The sequence below is a fragment of the Sinocyclocheilus rhinocerous genome, unplaced genomic scaffold (genome assembly GCF_001515625.1).
Source record: "Sinocyclocheilus rhinocerous isolate Xijiao unplaced genomic scaffold, SAMN03320098_v1.1 scaffold31, whole genome shotgun sequence".
Taxonomy (NCBI): Eukaryota; Metazoa; Chordata; class Actinopteri; order Cypriniformes; family Cyprinidae; genus Sinocyclocheilus; species Sinocyclocheilus rhinocerous.
The window spans coordinates 484,892-505,701 of NW_015638575.1; the positions used below are offsets into that span (position 1 = coordinate 484,892).

The window sequence follows — 20,810 nt, forward strand, 5'->3', positions numbered from 1 at the left end:
TGCGGAGTTTTGCGCATCATGTGTGTGTGTGTGCGCTCGCGTGTGTGTGTGTGAGAGAGATAGAGATAGAGAGAGAGAGAGACAGGGTCACATCACAGAGTCAGCTGTCTTAACTGTGGCTTGTGTCCTGCAAACACATACCAGCTTCATCACTGTGTCTGTCACGCGACTCTGTTCCCCTTTCGGGCTCTGTCTTTACATTTATTTTGAAAGATGAAGCTCGCGATTATGGTAAGGGGCGTTACATTTCCGACGAGTGCTTGCGGTGTTCGGCCAATCACAATGCACTGGGTCAGCTGGCCAATCAGAGCAGACTGCGCTTGTCGGAAGGAGGGACTTCGTAGAAAACGAAGCGTTTGAGAGAGGCGGGGCATAGAGGACCTACAATAATGTACAGTTTTTGAAAAATAATGTGTTTTTTGAACATTAAAGCATGTCAACATATTCTGTTACACCAAATACACAAAATAATGATCTTTAAAAAAGCATCATATGACCCCTTTAAGCTTATATTAAAACAAACTAAATAGAGACATTCAAAAACACAAATCCTGGTTCACTCACCCACAGATTGTGTCACTGTTTTGAGTGGAGACAGTCCAGAATCTGGGGACATGGTATCATTAAAGAGTAGGGTAGCCAACTCCTGTATAGAAACAAACACTGACTCAATTCAGGTATTAATAAATAACTAGAAATAATACACAGAAAACGGACTGCTTCCTGTATTAATTATATTTGGCATATTTTTATGAATAGAACCTTGACTTGACAGGTTGACATACAAGACTGCAAAAAAGGTACTGGTCATAGGAATGACTGTACTGCAGTTTAATTGTTCGATGATATTGATTTGTCTGCACAGAGAGAAAGTTTTACCTGAGCCGAGCTTCTGACTTTCTGAAAGAGAGCATTTCCATGGATGGGGTCCGGGGGGCCACTGTACACTAAGAAAGACATGTTTTTATTGTTTTTTGTTTAAATGAGTTTGTTATGCTTACCAAGGCAACATTTGATGAAAAATAAAGTGAATACAGTAATGCTGTGAAATATTATAATTTAAAATAACTATTTTCTGTTTTAATATGTTTTAAAATGTAATTTATTCCTGTGATGGCAAAGCTGAATTTGTAGCATCATTGCTCCAGTCTTCAGTGTCACATGATCCTTCAGAAATCATTCTAATATGCTGATTTGGTGCTCAAGAAACATATGTCTTTGCAAACTTTCATCACAATATAAATTATTGCTTTGCCTTTAAATGACTTCCCAGTTTGGCTGGCATCACCAATTCATCCCATACAGAGACCACTTTCCAATCCAATCATTTCCCAGTGGCTAAAACCAAGTCCCACCCTACATTTTTATCTTGCTGAATATCCTGTTGGTGGGTTGGTGACATCACTGCATCTTGACTGAAAAAGTTCAAGAGTTACTGATGCTCTGGTTTTATTGATTGAAACATTATGTTTTTATGTGTGTACACTGAATCCTTAGAATCAGTTAATATGACTTCCTTTTAAAAGTGCTAAAGTGTTAATCTTGAACTGTTTAGATCTGCTTACCAATTACTTCTTGTATAAATGTAGCATTCCACCGTAGCTCTGTGAGGAAGTGAGGTGGTCCATGGCCACATAAATGCAGGAGAATCTTCAGGACCTTGGACAGCGTTAAAAGGCACAATAAACACCATGGCACCACTAAAGCCAAAATTTCGAAAACATTTAAAAACACTGAGCTCAATAAAGGAAGTTCATGAATTACCCTTTTCAGGGTTTGAATCTACAACTTTTGGATTCCAACCGAGGCAATCCACCCAATCTCACCTTAAGTTTGACGTGGCAGGACTCCACCTGTAGTCTCTCCAAGAGGTACTCAAGAAGACACTGGCAGCAGCCCACTGACTCATGGGAAATTTCTTAAATATCATGACAGTTAAGGTCCACTGATGACAGAGCGTTCATTATTCTGCCCTATTCTCTTATGTAATGGCAAAAAAGGATACTGCCAATTTCCTCAAAGAGATAGCCGGGACAGGGCGATTCGTCATCTGATGTTGCTCGCATAAGTGTTGGCACCTGAGACACAAAAAAAGAGGTGAGCAAATTTGTCTTCCAAAGAGATTATATATATAGTATTATATTACATGCTGTTATTATCTGAATCCACTGACAAAGTCAGTACCAAGACACAATGATAGTAATACCATGGTATGTTTATATATTATTGCACAGAATGTAACATGGTATAGTACTGGTATTACCAGTACTGGTAAAATAGTACTGGTATTACAAATAGACCATAGGTACTCATGTTATGGTACATGTCAAAAAGACCATGGTAATACCATGGTATATTTTCAAAACACCAAGACAGTACCATGGTAACTGTGGTTGTCTTTTTCCACTGTCTGTAAACATAAATATCAATCATATGCAGAGATAAACTGTCCATTTATATATTTAACCACTGCTAACGCCAGATTCCACGGATACGTACTTTTTGTAGGAAAACCAACCGTTCCAATAATGAAGCCATGGTGAAGAAATCTGTGTTTTATCGCCTGTCTATGTACCATTGCTCACAAGGCGGGTGACAGAGCAGGTCCTGTCTGCCCAAGAATGTCTTCACAACCCACACGGACCTCTGTTTAGCTCGCCCACTCCGGTTTGACGTAGGCGACGTCCGCTTTGTGAGTCGCATCTTTTCAGTGAAACAGTTGAACCGATTCCTCCAGGAGTTACTTCTTTGGAATGAGCGGTTTAAAAGAATCGATTCGCGGAAATAAATGAAAGATGTCGTAGCCAATAGAACGTGGTACTAAAGAACACGTGATCGACTGCGGAAGTTAATATGGAGTGGATTTCTCGAAATCCCGAATGTCTTTGAAATCAACTCCAGTTACTACAGGCTCTCCACCATAAGTAGGAAACTACACCAGAAAAAAAACAAAACAACCAATCATAAAGTAGTGCATATGTTTCTGCTTCCAGATTAACGCACTGATTGGCCAGTTACTCGTCAATGGGAGGTTTACACGCGTTATCTCAGTCAGAGGTCACAAGCATGGCGCTGTCCGTGTTGAATATACACACTACATCTATGAGCCGTTACAGTGGTTTTTAAATAAATGAACGTAGGATTATTAACAGATTGCCGCTAAATAAAAGGATTATTGTAGTATATTTTGAAGTTTTTTTTTTAACTATGTCTAGTTCAAATGTTTGGACTCGCAGCAGAGCGAGAATGAGACTCATCCCAGAGCTGTTGGCTCAGTGTTCAGGAGAGGTACACGGTCAACCAGTATTCCTTCCTCAGTATTGTTTTATATATATATATATATATATATATATATGATGCATTATATTATGCATTTATCCTTTTGTTGTTGTTTGTACATCGGTCTGTTTTTCTATTATTATATTATTAGGCAGCTGCTTATGGAAAATGTGTCGCCTCCACAAACACTGGCAAACAGGAGCTGACCAAAAACGTGTGTCAAAGAATTTGAAGTACTGAAAAGCTGCTTTCAATCAGCTGTGAGTGTTTTTCGCGATTATTTTATTAAATATTTCTTAAGAAGTATCCTATTTACACAAACATTAGAGACATGGCAAATCACTTTTTTTTTTTTACTATATAAATAATTGTATAGTTTAATTATTAATAAATTACACATTTAATATTAATGTTTATAAATATCTTTTGCAGAGACATTTAACTAATTGTTTTATATTTGCAGGCAAAAAAGGGAGTAAAGTGAAGACTATAATGAATAAATATCATGCTAACCTTGACAGTGTTGGAAATCATTATAATTATCCAGTGAAACATTTCTGGGGATAAATATCTTTTATGTCTTTTTTTTAAATTTTTAAATAGTATCTTTTGTCATTTCTATCTCTCTGTAAATATACATAAATATACAATAATGTGTTTCAAATGGATAATTGTTTTGTGCAGAAAACCACAATGAAATATCTTTTTAATAAAAAGTCAAATCATAATTCTATCCTTTGTTCAGATATAACATTATAATATATAGAGGCAGTTTGGACTGAATTATATCACCATCTGCTTCATTACTTTGCTGTTGCTACATATCAATATATCAGAATTGGGATAAAAGAGACAGACTAATGATAACCAGGCATTCTCTGTTGTTTGGAGTGTGTAATTGATGAGGGAGCGGCAAAATGAGAAATGAGATATGAGGTGTTACGTGATGGGTGGTCATTATCACGGCCTTGAATGGCGATTGCAGATCAGCGCTTGAGTCAGTCTCCAAATTTGGACTCGCTCCTGAAATCTAGGATGGCGGTTTTAGGGGTTTTGTTTCCAATCAAACAAAAGCGGGCTGAAACATGAAAGGCCAGCTGATTAATGTGTATCCGTGGGGTGTATGTCACTGGCACCACAAAAGATTATGGGCTCTTAGTCATCTCGTATGGAATGTAAAGCCGTGCCACTGTTAAATACACCCTTCATGCACAACCTGCACCCTCATTAGCCACATGTTAATTGATAGAAGGGCCATAAAGGCAGCCACTAATGAGTGGGGATCAACAAACTATTCAACCAGCCAATTAGAGGAACGAAGAACAGTTGTATAAAAATTTCCAGCAAAGCAATAACTTGTATTTTTATAAGAAAAGACATGCTACAGGTTATGCTTCAGCTTAGTCACAATCATTGTTTGTGGCCTTCCTTCATATGGGCTTCATTCACACTTTTTCAGTGCACTACAAGGTGTTAATTGAAAAAGAATGGTCTTGTGAAAACGGTTGTGTTTGGTCCAAATTGGCTATAAAATCTAATGGTTTAGGGGAACTTGTCTTGACATTAAAAAGGTTTATGCAGACGATCAGTTCTGTGCACAATGAGCATTACATTAGCAAACAGTGCCTCAATGTCTTTATTATACCAGTACAATAGATGGCAGGCCAACCAGTGATTTTTAAATGTTTTAAACATTTCTATTACCTGTATAGTTATCTTACATGTTGTGTTTATGACTTAATATTAATTCAGAGACTAAATAGGATATTTGTACTTTCAAAAATTAGTCATAGTTCAGGATTATTTAAGTGAACTGAAAAAAAGCTTGAAATGTTTCTAAAAAAGGTGAAAACTTAAAAAAACATTTCTCACCATTTATATATCACTATAATTTTTAGCCTATATTATTTCATATTTCACAAAGAGCTGCTGTTACAATTTATTCATGTATCCCAATTAAAGAACAAAATAAAATGGTTAGGGTCAAAGAGTCATCAACCTCTGAAATCTGCTAACATGTAACTCAAGGTTTTTTTTTTTTTTTAAGAGATCTACACATCTGGTAACTAAACACCTGTATATGGATGAGTGAGCAGTGTTAATGACAAGACAGACAGACAGCATTCCATGAAACTCATATGACCATATCTCTATATATTTATGTCTGAAATAGGAAAAAGATCCCCAAAAGCGAGATCAGGAAATTCATCAAGAGAATACAGTCACTGACAAGTTTAACCAGCAAGGTATAGAAACTGCAGATAGGGGACAAAAAGTTGAAATCCACACACAGTGTGGGTGTAACAGACTTCACATACACATCACTGCAGAACAGAAACCCCATAAGGCACTGACCAGAATCATATCTTCATAGGCAAAAATATATAATGTTCAAGAGAAAAGCAATGCAACCCTAAAAAAAGAAACCCACTGCACAGTGAAAACAAGGAACTGACTTTGGGAAATAGTCATGTTATGTTCAACACTAAATCTGGAATACATGTAAGGTCCAATTTCAGATCAACCACAAAAGATGAGTTGAGTACTTTAACAACGTGATAAAATAGAGTCACAGACAATTTAAACACACTGAAACAACCAAAAGAAAAAAAATCAAAACAAATTATTCAAATATTTAATTCACTTATAGCTGGTCTGACTAACTACTAGTTATAAGTTAACTATATGGAAGGAAAATCTGATCCTGAAGACACGCACACGCACACACACACAAACACACACACTCCTTCGAAAGACAAACTACAATTGCAAAAGAAAAAAAATTAATAAAGGACTTTGGACAAATAAGAAAGAAAATATGATTTCATCAGGCTTTTTCTGAAAACCATTAAAGAAGTCTCAGCCTGGATTCCCAAGACTTTTCAATAGCACTTAGTATTCCACCAGTACACTGAAAAAAACAACAAAGATATCTTACCGTAGAGTGACCGTAGTTTCAGATAAGAACATGTCACTATTCTAGCAACCAGACGGACCATTGAACATGTTGGCCAAGGTAACATTAACACTCCATTTTCATTATACAGGATAGAAGACTGAAAACACTACGGTGCAGTAAATGGTCCAATAGTTCCTAGAGAAGAAAATAAAGCTCCTAGAAGAAGATAAAAGCTGCATTTTTTAAAACTGCATCTCATATTAATTTGGCTTCTATTTTCATTCACAGAAGATAAAACTTCAATAAGGAAGTATGCAATAGTGACATTATATTTTAGAACTTGCCATACAATTTACCATAGCAGCCACAACGGGGTACACTTGTGCCGTTTTCCTATGCGACGGTCCAAAACACAATATTCTGAAATGCCCCGTGTGCCCATCAAGGTCCGTTTTTAATGTGATGCCTGCTCAGTTTATTACACCAGACATTCCTTTTATTGCACCAGATTCAGCAAAATCTCACACAAAACAATAATGGAAGCTCATAAGGGACTATGGATTCAGTGTTCCTGGCGGACAACTAAAGGATCAAATCAAAGTGCCCACTGTCATCATGAACCCAAAAGGAATGTTAGAAGTCTTAGATAAAGGCATCAACTTTTCAAATGAGGAGTAAAGAGATTTGTCTCACTGCCAAATCACGTAAGTTTTTGAGTGAGCATTTCTGCACATCCATTTGAGAGGTTCACTGGGTTCCAGAGGTTGTAATTCTGGAACAACCTACTCTAGTCTTCACTCTCCTGCCTCTGAAACGTCTGTTTAAGCTGGCGTGTGTGAACCAGAGATCCCGCCAGGAGCTGCCCCTTTAGGTCAGCGTGTAAGTCTAAACCTCCTATGTCCCGCAGAAGATCCAGGTCAGCGTCTCCTCCGCCCTCAGGGTCCACAGCTCTGCGTCTCCTCTTAAGGTCCAACCCTCCATCCTCTCTGCTCCTCTTTTCCTCTTTCTTCTCCTCTTCTGGTGGAATTATATTCTCCTTCAAGTCCCTGCCTCCTTTTTGCTTAGGCATTTGCAGGACTTCTGCTTTGGGTGCATTATCATCCTTCTTTGCATCAATGACCTGCTGTAGTTTTTCTAGTTGTTCTTTCTGCTTGAGTATCCTTTTCTCTTTCTCTGCACGCTCCATGATCTCTTTATCAGTCTTCTCTTGTTCCCGTTTCAAACTCTCATCCTCGAGACTTCCCTTGCCCTGCTGCACATGTCGCGCATCGATGACCTGCTGCAGCTGGTCTAGCCGCTCCTTCTGCTCCAACAATCTTTTCTCTTTCTCGGCACGCTCCATGATCTCTTTATCCATCTTCTCTCTTTCAAGTTTCGATCTTTCCGCTTCAAGCCTTTCCTTCTCTAGCTGTTCCTTTTGCTGCCGCACACGTTCTAGCTCCAGCTCACGTGCCAGTTCCTCTCGTCTTTCTCGTTCCTTCCGCTCCTTCTCGACACGGGCCTGCACCTCCTTCTCAATCCTTTCCTTCTCCAACTTTTCTTTCTCTATTCTCTCCTTCTCTGCCTCCAGTTGGGCCAATTTCTGCCTCACTCTCTCCTCCTCTTCTGCAAGAGCGTCAGGATTGATTTTGGGCAGTTCTGGTTCTCGAGGACGCAGAGGAACACCTCGGGCACCGACCTCTGGAGGTAGTGCTCCATCGTGCCCTACTTCGTTTTTCAGCTCCAGCTCCTCCTCCTTGGGAACTTTAACACCTGCATCTTGCACCAATTCAAGGGCATTGTCGGGAAGACCAACTGCGACGTGAGCCTCTTTTGCTTCTGGGTCTTCAGGCCCTGCGACAGCTGCAGCTACGTTCTCCACCTCACCTACACCCTCTCCTACAAAAGACATGATGTATTTTATTACTGCACTGCATGCAAGATCACTTCAGCAGGAAGCACCAACACTGGTAACACTAAAGGTTAATTGAATCATTCTCTTTTTATTTTTCACCACATGACCAGAAAAACGTTCATCTTTTACGTCTAGACAAGTTGTCTACTGTTTGCTGACTTTCAGACTCACTTGCTGCTGCCTTTGGCTCAGCTTCTCCTTCTTTCACTTGATGGACCTCCTCATTCACATCTAACTGTTTTTCCTCATGGTCCACATGTATTTTCTGCTGTTCTAGTGCCTTTGGTTCTTCTTCTCCCTCCTTAATTTGGTGGATCTCCTTGTGTTGCTCCTCAATTACAGCCAGGAGTTTTTCCTGTTGGTCCAGAAGCCTTTTCTGCTGTTCCTGCTGCTCCTTAATTACCTGGAGCAGCACAGCATGGTCCAACTGACCCTCTGAGGATCAGCCAAGCAGAAAGGAAAAAGAGAAGTTACAATGAATATATTGTAGGATGCATATGAGAGTGTAATTAACTGTGGTCAAACATACTTGTCAGTCTGAAGAAAATGTTAGTGGTGCCTGCCCATACAAAACCTACAACCATGATGTTGTAGTTGGCCTGTTAACTTTCCCACTATTTGTTAAGCTATGTTCAGAACTGTTCTGAGTTCCTAGATTTAACACTGGTAAGTATTTTAGGTGGTTTCTAGGATGTTTCTATGCGGTTAGTAGGGCATCGCTAGGTGTTTGCTAGGAGATTGCTATGTTGTTCCCAGTAATTTGTAACGCATTGCTCAGCAGTTGCTAGATGGTTGCTGGAGTGTTTCTATGCAGTTAGTAGGGAATTGCTATGTGGTTGCTAGTAAATATGATACCCTAACAACATCAATATGGAATTCTACCAAAGAAATCACTTTCATCATCAAACAAGAGAAAGACTAGAGATCCCAATTAATATGAGATGGCTGTTCAGTTATGTTTCCAGAGCTATTATACAGTACACAACTAGAATAATGGTCAATGTATCAACACAGGTAACAGACTATTGGTTATTAACAGCTATAAGGGTTGAAGCGTGAGAGAGAATGACTGGTAAAAATAACAGCAAAAAAGACAAGAGTAGAGTGAGAACAGCAGACATAAGACACATCATCTCGTACCTGCAACAATCTTTTTAATCACTGTAGGAGGCAGGAGTCCGTGGCACAACAGAATGGCGGAGGAAGATAAGAAATCGAGAAACAAAAGAGAAAAAGACAGTACAAAGAGGGCAAAGTGCCTTAATCAAAAACAAGCCACGCGAAAGAGACAAGAGATTTCAGATTTGGTGCATTTTTGCAGTATATCTGAGTGCAGCAATGCAATGTGACATTTCAGATGTTGGCCAATTTGCTGAGAGAAAGTAAAACGAGCATCTGGGGGAAAAAATGGCAAGTTATACAGTGCAAAATACACTTTTGACTTTGTACTAAAAGTTTTTTAAAAAGTATAGGATATGTATTATCATTACAAAACAGACCTGTCCTTGATGCTAATTGGTCAATACTGTGTTCTAGTCATGCTAAAATTAAAAATATAATACAAGTTTATGACAGCACATTGGTTCATAAAGCTACTGTCTAGTCGCCAGCTAATAAACTTAGCACTAGGTAGGTTTTACATATAAGTGACTATATTTTCTAGTGTAAGAATTGAATTGCATTGCTTGATTACCCATTACCAGTGTTGTTATGGTTAACTAAAACTATTAAAAATTATTTCCAGCAATTGAAATAAAGTTATATAATATTAATATTACATTAAAAAAAAGTAATTAAAATTAGCAATGTTGTCTTGGCAATTAATTAATGTTTAAGATGATTTAAAACTGCAACGAAAATAACGCTGAATAGAAAAGTTTAACAAACTAAAATTTAAATGAAAACTGGAAATATAAAAATAAAGCCAGTTCAAAACGGTCAAGCCAGGAGTGCTGAAGTAGAACAGAACCAGGCCAAGAGAAGCAAAGATCGCACCAGTGAGCTCAAACATCTGACTGAATGACTGAACAGAAAACGCTATTTTTCAAACCACCAACCTTTATACAGTCTATATTTCAATCCACATTTCCTATAGATTCTGGACAATGTTCTGTCAATGTTCTGATGGATAAAGCACTCACCTTCCATCTTGTCCCCATCTCCATCCTTGTCCACCCCTTCATCCTTTTCATCTGGAACCTTCTGTTCCTTGTGCTCCTGCACAAGAAACTTCTCCTTCACTGCAGAAAGCAGTCATTGAATTAACAAATTATTACAGAGTGGAAAAGGTGTGCCATGTCATTTCAAGAGAATATGAATAAAAACAAAAGGTCAAAGACGATGTTTACAAGCTACTTAGAGTTTATCAGTCATGTACGATAAACAGAAACTAGATGTTTACATTTTCTTAAGATCTGAGTGGTTGCCAGAGCGTTGCTAAGCAGATGCTTATGTGTTCACTCACATTTCTCACCCTGGGGTTCAGGGGCTTTGTCCATCTCCTCTGGCTTCTTCTCTCTGGGCGCTTCATTCTCATCATGCTGTTTCTTCACTTCAGGCAGGTTTTCTGGTTCTTTATGGCCCAAGAAGGGCTCAACCTTCTTCAGATCCTCTGGATTTTTTGCCTTATCCAACACTTCATTAACTGCAAGCTGGTCCTGATCGACAGCCCTTTTCACTGCAGCTTCTTTTTCTTTTAACTCCTCCTCTTTTACAGCTTCCACCTCTTGTGCTTGCCCCGCCCCCTGCTCAGCAAGAAGCTCCTCCTCCTCGCCAGCAGGCAGTTTCTTTTCTTCCTCCACAACTATAGGTTGTTTATTTTCGTCCTCCAGTTCCTCCTGGTTTTTGATCTCATCTATCTGAACTCTGTCATGAGGGTTGGGCGGCTCATGGCGATGGGCTTCCCCTTCTGGGACTGCAACACCTGTAGAAGAGAAGCCTGATCTCTGTTACTGCTCACATGCTCTCATACGTCACAAAACCGTCCAAATTACACAGCTAAATTAACGCATCACCTGCTTCAGGGCGGACCAGCTGAACCTTTTCATCCTTATTGTTTTGCTCAGCCACTTCCACAGGTACTTTAATCTGAGGGGGCTCTGCTGCTGCCTTCTCTGCTGGCTGTTCAACCTCAATTGGTGGCCTATCTGGCTTCTCTCCTGGATCAGGTTCCAGTCTATTCTCTTGCACTAGAAACACACAGATTAGACTTGTCAGTCACAATATACAAAAATAAATAAATAAATAAATAAAATAATAATGTCAAGTTTCTGTGCGGGGTGAAAAAAATTTCAAATTTATCCCACACCTATGGTTCTCAACCCATGGCTCTCAGGCTTCATGTAGCTCTTAATGGCAGTTTCAAAAGTTTCATTTTTTGTTCTTTAATTAGTTTTTGCCTGAGGTTTGTCAGATGTAATTTGCAGTGTAACTCAAGTTACTTTGATGAAGACCCTACTTTGGGTACAAACAAACCAGAATCAACACTGCACAGGTCTTCATTATGGCAGTGTAAAGATAAAATTTAAAATAAACATGAAACGGCATATACAAGCTATTTTAGTTTTATAATCTGATATCTTTGAGAGAAACAAGAAAAAAATGGAAGGCAGAACTTGATTTTTTTTTTCCATCAGAAAATGACTGGACTGTTAAAAGTAAGCATTTCATAACATAAAGGATCACCGCAGCTAGTTGGGTGGTGTCTCTAAACTACCAGTTCAAAGTTTGGACACACCTTTCTCCTTTTTTAACATTTTAGAATAATAGAAAATGTGATATTTGGCTGCATTTTTTAATTTTTGCTATACAGTCCAACTTGTCAATTTTAATAGTTAGCTATAGTATATATAAATACATATCTTTATATATAAATATTAGCTATAGTTGGCAGTACTATTAACACAGGTCAAGAAAGAATTAGGCTATCGAGAATGAAATTACCTACTTGATTAAGTATTTTAAGTATTTAAAATAAAAATACTGTCTCTGAACATATTTAATTACAAATTACATTTAATTTTTTTTTTGTCCAGCAAAATACAAATTACAAAATACTAACGTAATTAAATACGTATTTTAAATACATTTAATTGAAATACTGCTCATCTCTGATTTCAATCCAAGCCATGTGTGCACGTCTTTTCTGCTGCAGCGCAGTCCTAAAAATCCCATTGAGAGTGTCCCACAAACACCAGTAGAGGGCAGCAGAGTATGAAAGACCAACAGGATACGCGTTGCACCGTAGAAGAGATTTCTAATAAGGCTATTGATGGATGCTCAGTACTTTCCATATAACCTTGCCACTCGTCCTGTGCAAAACAGCCTTTGAATATTTGCAATGTCCACACCTTCCTTTAACCTGAGCCTGTAGTGTACTACCATAACAGATAATCTACAGCACGACATATGCAGAAAGGAGTTACACATTGCAAATTAGAAAGGATAGCAGTTTTGATAAACAGTATCTATGAGAGCAAGAAAGAAACAGGGGGTTTAAAAGAAAGAAGGAGTGTACAGTAAAGGGGGTTGGGTGCACTTCCCTACAATCCTGAAAAGCAAAGCGTGCATGTGCGTACTCGTATACCTCTACATGCCCGCGGGCCCCATGTTCCACTCACTTGCTCACAGAGCCCTACGTTTTCACACAGCTGCCCTCACCAGCAAGCCGTAAACAGGAAACAGGTGTGGAAGTGGGTGTCCGCTCAATGATAAATGCCAGTGTCAGTCAGCAGGAGGGAGTGAGAAGGAGAGGAAGGAGGAGCGTCAGAACAGAAAAGGAGAGGTAATGGTGGATAAAGTTGTTTGGACGCTCCTGCTATCTGCATTTTTTATGAGCCTCTGTCCTGTATCGGCGCATGTTGGATCTCCCCTCCCATGAACGGAGCCATAACGGGAAAATGCCACCGGATGTTTCACTGCTGCTCTGGGACAGCGAGTGCTCAGGTTTGAAGGGCGTCATTCAGGTCACTGATTCAAAGAGAGGCCTGCTACTGGAGCTCATCATTTGTGCTCCTTCACTGTTCTTTCTCATTTTCTCATTCATTTCACCTTGTCCCTTTCAGAACTTCCTTTTCCATTCTGTGTCATGTCAACTGATAACTTTCTCTTCATAAATATAAAGCATAGACGTACCTTGTACTTCAGGCATCTCAGGGGCAATGAGGATGGGAGGCTTGTTCTGAGTTTTTGCAGGGACATCCAGAGGGGGGTTTAATTTCTGTGGCTCGTTGGAGGAAATGGACAGCGTGGTGAAGGTACTGATGAGCAGGATGCCGAGACCAACCCACAGAACCAGCTTTAAAAAAGAAATGAAGGGAGAAATTAAAAGAGAAAAGAAAGTTAGTGTATATGGTCCTCTAACCAAAAAAACTTCAAAGTGGTGTAACTCCGTAGATTATAATGAACAAAAACAAAAGTCTCATGCGCATGAGAAAAAAATGCTGGAAATTATCACAATGTCAGCAAGTTAAATATATAAATATCTGTTAAATATTACATATATAAACAGATAATTTTACGTTTTTATGACGTTTATTAAAACTAGAGGTGGTAATTGTTTGAAATCACACATTTAAATTCTTGGGGTCAGAACTGTCCATATTAAATCCAATTTCTATTTTACTGTGATAAACAGTTTAATATGTTTTGAAGAAAGAAAAAAAACACTAAATCAAATGTAAACCATGAAATTTATGTTCTTTTTCTTCCCAGTTTACTCAACTCAATATTATGACATAAATGCCATTCAAGCTGACTGTAAGCCCCGAGACAAACGGTAAAACTACTCGGAACAAAAAAAAAAAAAACTGTCCTACTACTAAAATAAAGTTTAAGCTGGTAAATAAAATATAAGTAATAAAAATGATAAAAAATATATTTTTAAATACATTAAAAAAATTTAAAAAGAAGAAAAACGCTTGCCCTAACTGAAAATGGGGAAGGATGTATATGTTTTTCCTCCTCCTTTGCTCACAGATACTCCACTGCTCATGCAGTGAAGTGTGCGCTCTCTAAACTGCCCCAGTGTTACACTACTCTCACAGTTGACTTTCACCTTTTTGTTTGAAAAACAAATCTGTGATTTGATTCAAATCAATAAACGATAGAATCAATTTCCCCCACCCCCTCATAGAACTGTTTAAATTCCCATAGAATCAGTGCACATTTCATTTTAGTAAAATTTAATTTTAGTTTAAAATTCAATATACAAAGCTGGCAAGGGTGTCGCTGGCATCAAATCTACAATAATGTCCTACAGTCACATTAATGGTGCCCCAAACGCTGATGAAATCTATTAAAGTATGCCCCTCCCAGTTCCTCTGCCCCTGATCTGAGGTTATTCTTTGTGCAGTGGTGGACCTGGACATGTCAGGCTGCTTGGCATGAGACATGGCAGAGTGGCATCATCCGCTCATGCCAACACAAACATCTGTTGTGCTCATAATGACAAGAAGCTCTTTTGAAATGGTCCTTGCCCCAATATCAGGAACGCCACCCATTTGGGTGAACTCCAGTGTTTGGGAAGTAACCCTGTGGGCAGAGACTCATAGGCATGGAAGTGTGGCATAGTTGGCACTAAAGAACAATGAACATCAGTATGTTGGCTGCTCGCAAACCACACAACATAAAAGTGATGAGGATGACATCAGCATTGTGGTTACACATCACCTAAGATGAGACCTCAGTTGCTTTCACTCTGTTGTGAAAGAGTAAAGGCATCTGTAATTTGGGCAGGAGACGGAGGGGGCACAGCCCGAGGCACAGTGCCAGCACACACACTGTGGGAATGATTCCACACAGCAAGTCAATGCACTCGCAGGATATCAAAATTAATGACAAACTCCATTACAAAGAGAGAGGATCAGCTGCCTTTTCTCCCTGACAGACAATTCCAGTGCATTCTTCTTCTTTCAGATCACATCAGAAACAGACAAAATTTATGCATTCTCTTTAGATTCTTTGCCCTTTTTGTTTCAAAGAACTACACTTCCATTCAAAACTTTGGGGTCAGTAAGATTTGTTTCTGACAAAGTCTCTTACCAAGGCTGCATTTATTTGAAAAAATTTTTTTTTTTAAATAAATAAATAAATAAAATATTGTGAAATATTATTACAATGTATGTATGTAGGTGAGTAAAACAACGACCGTCAGCGAGGTGTGCTGTACCTGTGCAGTCCAGGCATTCTTCAAGATCTTCTTGTAGATGAGAGCTGGGCAGATGAAGCAGATCAGACTGCCCATGGTGGCTCCAGTCAGACCCAGGATGGTCTCCACTATGGCACACACACAAACATATTTATTTGCTATGGTACAAAACCAAAACAAAGGTAAGGCTAATGAACTATATTACTTGGAAGAATAGACTGGTGTCAGAATTATGCAATTGAGAATTATAATCATTCACTGCCAATTAATGCTAGCAAATTTCTACTTGCAATCATTGGTCATAATACTCTCTCTAAACTTAAAAGTTCCAAATGACTTGTAAAATGTCTGGTGATGTAATTAAGCAAAAACAAATAACCTCTTCCTTGTTATTGAATACATGTGAGTGTAAATGTTAATCATTTTATCCAAATAAAGTTTGAAGAATATTTTTCAAGATAAAAAGTAGTTTTTAAAAACTAAATAAAATAAAAAAACTGAGGTCTGATTTTTAAAAATGTTTTTGAAAAAAAGTATTTAATGCTCACGTAGGCAGCATTTATTTGATCATACAGTAAAACTGTAATCTTGTGAGATGTTTTTACAATTTAATTCTTAATATATTTTAAAATGTAATTTATTCTTGATAAATTACATGGCAAAGCTGAATTTCTAGCAGCCATTACCCCAGTCTTCAGTGTCACATGATCCTTCAGAAATCATTCTGATATGCTGATTTGGTGCTCAAGAAACATTTCCTATTAAACCCAAGCCTGAGCTAACTTGATAACATGAACAGGTAATATTATCTGATTTGTTTTTACTAGGCCTATATTTAAACTTACCTTGACACTCTGTAAGTCATATAACACCATTTTAACAGTTTTAAAAATCACTGTAACACTGCAGCCTTAGGTGGCTATTTGCTCTAAGATATAAACCAAAATAAAACAGTAAGTAAGTGTGCAAATCTATTCCAACCTGCACTATATTCAGACCCAGCATGAGGAGGCAGTTTAAACCGGAAAAAAATGGCACAGGCAATCTACACCATCTCATCTCCTGAATCACCACATTCATCCTCCATCAGTCTTTCTCCCCAGACCGCTCCATCACACGCTCCCCCCTCATCCTTCTATCTGCCTCCTACCATCCTTCCTCCACGCTGCATTTGTGTTGCAAGGCTGGGCAGTGGGCCCAGGGGGTGTTTTTCATCCTGAGAGCAGCCATATTGTTTTACTCAAATTTATGCCCTGCAGTGTCTGCTTCCCTATGGTTGGATTTGTGGCCGTGAGGACACGCCGGTGGCCAGCGGAGCCATCATGGAGGACAGAGCTACGCCTTTACCCCATTCAATCGTCTCTGCGAGTCTCACCTTCCCTTCTCTATTAGTCTAATTGGGCCCACTGAGCCAAATGGAGCCCAAGCCAGCGACAGCCAATCTCCATGAAGAATGAATAAAACATGGCCCACCCCACCATTGCCTAAAACACACCTTTATTATCCTGTTCCACTGATAATGAATGGACAGTATAGAGAGGAAGGATAAGGAGTGATTGACGGAGAGATATTTTAAAAGGGGAGATTAAGTGGGGTATGACGTCATAGGGGTATTAGGGAGAGTAAAACATATGCGGGCACACAAACAGACTTACCATTAGGAATGAGGATGCCGCCCAACATGGTGCCAAAAACGATGCAAAGAGTGATGCTTTTGAAGCGAAGGGGTGGCATATACCCACCTGCAGCGAAGGTGCCATCCTTTTGCTGAAAAACAGAGACAAACAGAGTACTTTCACAAACCTGTTACTAGATTCCAGGCACACATGTTGCTCTCCAAGCCTCTGTTATAGCTGAACAAGTGAAATGCATGTAAGGATATTGGGTTTGACATGTAAGCTTCATAAACCCCCTCCGCTCTGTTGTCAAAATGCCAGATTTAACGACAGCATAAAACCCTTCGCCCGACCGCGAATCTAGCCGTGATTTGAGCTGATTCAGCGTGGCAGCGGTGGTGAGACAGCGAGCCAATGTCTTGGCTGGTTTATGGAGGAGATTTGGACCTTTTGTCATCAATCCAGCCCTTTTTATTTCCTCCTGAATCTCTCAGTGCCCCAGCAGTCTGCTGGCCGTGGAGGCTGGATCACGGGTGTCTGAGCGGTGGAAGGAGACTTTGGAACTCAAGGGATCTATACTGAGGGACAGAGCAGGCAAATGCATGCTGACTGAGACCAGACTTGGGGTCTGACATCAGCCCTGTGTAAATATGTTAGGCTCAATGAAGTCTTTATTGAGTCCATTAAATTTAGCAAAATACTTCTGCAGCTGGTGCAGTTTATGTGCATCAGGAAGAAGGAGACACCTGAGTTTGTCCAGACAATGTCCAGATGGTGCCAAGTAAATGATTTTAAACATGGGCCAAGAATTATGGGATGTTTAAAAAATGGGTATATTTTGTGGGTTAAATTGGTGGACAAACGGGGATGTGTACAACCAGTTCCAACCAGTCACAATACACATCACAGGGACTTTTGACAGTCTCAATTCTACTTCATTATAGGTAAATCCTTGTCTACAGTGTTCAGGATCTCAAACGTAAATGGTAAATGCAGTTTAGTGAGAAAAATGGTGTAGAAAAATGTAAAAATATAAAAATAATTGTTACAATATAATATAATATTTGACATGTTTATAATATTATATATTACAGTATAAATAGATTTTTATATACGAACATATATTGCTATCTATACATTTTAGGAAGGGGCTCGTCTCAAGGGAAACTTGTATAATCAAACTAGCATATTTGGGGGTCCATGGCATAAAAAGTTTAAAAACCTCTGTCTTTGTAAAACTGTTACCTGCTGCTCGAATAGCATGGTGTTGATAGCCTGTCTGCAGGGCAGGATCATCATGGGAAAGCCCACAGCCACAGACATCATGAAGCCCACACGGATCATTTCCGTTACCAGGTTTGATGGAAAGTTCATCAGTACGTTCCCGGCAATGTTATCTGTGAAGCTCACATAACCGAAGAACCCCACCTGGAGGAATACAGTACAAAGCATAGTTAAGCGTTTGAGTCTTATGAAGGACAAATCTGCATAATACTCAAGACAAAATCAAACAGCATTCATTTTCAATTAATACCTAAATATCAGATAAGAAATAATGTAAGGCAAGACTTGGTTTTATTCAACAGGATTTTATTGGATCATGAAGTTATGTTATAGTATTGCTTTATTATTTTCTGAGCACAAATGTTGTTTTAAGAAATTTTTATATAAAATTTAAAATCATCAAAACATTTTTTGCATTTCAGCACAGTCCCTGTTTAAAGATATTCAATGCAGTTTTTTGATTCAAAAAGTTGGATCACAACTCAGATCTAAAGTAATGTTTGTTTGGATGCAAACAAGGGAAAAAAATCTTCTACATTGACTTTCCACTTCAGTATGTGGTACGTCTGAGCAAGCAAATATAATTTCATACAGGGTCACTTGATCCAGTTTGAAACGATCAGGACTAATACTACTTAGGGCTGTCAAAAAAAAAAATCGAATTTCGAATATTCGTCGAATTTAAAATAAAAATCCACAATCGAATGCAAAAATGTTGCATTTGAATTTTAGTTGTGCATTAAGTAGGCAGCCTTATCAGTGGCGCACGAGATGAGATGACGATGTAAGTGTCATTCCATTTTATGTTTTTGTTAGCCTATCCAGTTGAAGCCACTAGATGCGGCGCTGCTGCGTTGTTAATTACAAATATTGCAGGAAAAGAGAACATCAATGCGGAGAAGATCTTGTTTACGTCAAAACTGAAACTAAGCCGTTCACACAGAACGCATATTTCACGCATTTTCTAGAGGGATATCTATCACCGTTGCACTCGCATCTCACACAAAAGAGCCGCATGTTTAGAAAGTCATGTAAACTTAATGCAAGTACAACTTTGAAAAAACATATCTCGAGACTTTATGGCGGGTTTTTTCCCCATCCCACTGCAACTCGTGTTTTTAAATGAAAAATGTACTCTGTGTGATTGGCTTTCGGCCCTTTGTATTAAACTATGCATACATACATGATGCTGTTTTGTTTATAGTTGTTTAAGCAACTTAATTATAATTGGTTTATAAACATTATGCACTTTTTTTCACAGATAGTCATGTCATCTTATGCTTTGAATAAACGTGCATTAGTAATATTTTGCTCGATGCGCCCTCTTGTGGCCTCAGGAGAGAAGCTAAAAGCTTTTCTTCACCCTAACTGAAATTATGCATTTTAAATTCGAATATAATTCGAATTTTGGTAATAATTAAGTAAAAAATGTTGAATTTAGTTTCAGCCATTTTGACAGCCCTAATACTACTTATGGCATTGTACAGAAGCAGCCCAACAGAAATCCATGTCTCTTTCCTTGTCTCTTTGATGACCTCTCAACACCTCCTGACTGTGCAATGATATTGTTTTTATGTGATGAAAAATAGCAAGCTGCTTTTCAAAGGTCTTTAAAGTCTGTCGGCCCCCTGAAGGCCCTCTCTACTGGTTCCCTTCAGTAGCAACACCAGGCAGAAGTCCTTGAGCCCGCCACAAATCTCCCTCTCTATTCTATTCTACAAATCCTCCCCTGATTCAATTCAGCTTTTGTTCAAAGAGAAAAAAGCAAAAAGATGATGAAATATAAAAGTAGAATACAAAGAACACTCCCAAAAAAAAAAATCACTAGCAATATTATCTCTCAAGGTAACGTTTATACTCCAGCTTTCAGAGAAGAGAATGGGGAGCAGAAACATTCTGACGATGTCTTAAATCACATTCCACACAAAGTGGCCCTGAAAATATTTATGAAGGAATAAAAGAGAAACAGCATTTGATGTTGATGGAGCGTGTCGGTGCACGTGGGTCACAGAAAAACATGCCAGTCACTCTGACCCCATCGTCTGAGTTCTCTCTGTTCCTCTGAGCTCTGAAAGAGAACCGGGAGGACATTCCAGGGTATCAGTGTGCACCCACCACCCACAACAGGGGAAGGGCAATCACCTGTGGGGCCGGATATGGATCTAAGAGTAAGAACGTGAGCAGACAACAACTCTACCATCCTTGAATCCTCATTTCTTTACCGTGTATGCGGCACATGCTCCCAGGAGTCAATAAGGACAGAGCAGCTACAAGTGTTATACGTTTTTCTACTCACTACAGTTTGTATATATATATATATATATTAAAAAATTACACTATGGATAAAATGTTTGGGGTCAGTTTTGAAAAAATCTCTTATGCTCACTAAGGCTGCATTTGTTTGATCATAAATACAGTAAACCAGTAATGTATTAGTATTAGTGAAGTATTATTACAATTTGAAATTACTTTTATTTTAATAAATTTTAAAATGTAATTTATTCCTGTGATGGCACCGGTCTTCAGTGTCACTATGATCCTCAGACAAATCATTCTAATATGCTGATTTGGTGCTCAAGAAACATTTCTTATTGTTATCAATGTTAAAAAAGATTAACAATTATTAATGAAAACAGCTCAATATTTTTGTGGAAAACCTAAGACTTATGACATATGTCATACGTCATATGA

General features: G+C 38.7%; 2 protein-coding genes across 8 annotated transcripts in view; both read right to left on the reverse strand.

Annotated features, from left to right (window-relative positions):
* The window catches only part of LOC107749856 (AP-4 complex accessory subunit tepsin-like), an 8,481-nt gene extending 5,793 nt beyond the window's left edge, over window positions 1-2,688 (reverse strand). The window contains exons 1-6 of one of the 3 annotated variants that reach the window (XM_016565061.1): window positions 2,500-2,688; window positions 2,006-2,078; window positions 1,827-1,918; window positions 1,566-1,659; window positions 880-947; window positions 565-646 (exon numbers count right to left, since the gene is read on the reverse strand). In XM_016565061.1, the coding sequence (XP_016420547.1) occupies window positions 565-646; window positions 880-947; window positions 1,566-1,659; window positions 1,827-1,918; window positions 2,006-2,078; window positions 2,500-2,538 (448 nt within the window). In that variant the 5' untranslated portion in view covers window positions 2,539-2,688. The other 2 variants (XM_016565060.1, XM_016565059.1) reach the window with 2 other exon arrangements.
* A 3,357-nt stretch (window positions 2,689-6,045) lies between these two features.
* The window catches only part of LOC107749860 (putative sodium-coupled neutral amino acid transporter 10), a 39,236-nt gene continuing 24,471 nt past the window's right edge, over window positions 6,046-20,810 (reverse strand). For 3 of the 5 annotated variants that reach the window (XM_016565064.1, XM_016565066.1, XM_016565063.1), the window contains exons 9-18: window positions 18,081-18,263; window positions 16,875-16,986; window positions 15,241-15,347; window positions 13,206-13,368; window positions 11,087-11,260; window positions 10,537-10,995; window positions 10,214-10,312; window positions 9,213-9,233; window positions 8,244-8,507; window positions 6,046-8,056 (exon numbers count right to left, since the gene is read on the reverse strand). In XM_016565064.1, the coding sequence (XP_016420550.1) occupies window positions 6,966-8,056; window positions 8,244-8,507; window positions 9,213-9,233; window positions 10,214-10,312; window positions 10,537-10,995; window positions 11,087-11,260; window positions 13,206-13,368; window positions 15,241-15,347; window positions 16,875-16,986; window positions 18,081-18,263 (2,673 nt within the window). In that variant the 3' untranslated portion in view covers window positions 6,046-6,965. The remainder of the gene's footprint in view (window positions 8,057-8,243; window positions 8,508-9,212; window positions 9,234-10,213; window positions 10,313-10,536; window positions 10,996-11,086; window positions 11,261-13,205; window positions 13,369-15,240; window positions 15,348-16,874; window positions 16,987-18,080; window positions 18,264-20,810) is intronic. The other 2 variants (XM_016565067.1, XM_016565068.1) reach the window with 2 other exon arrangements.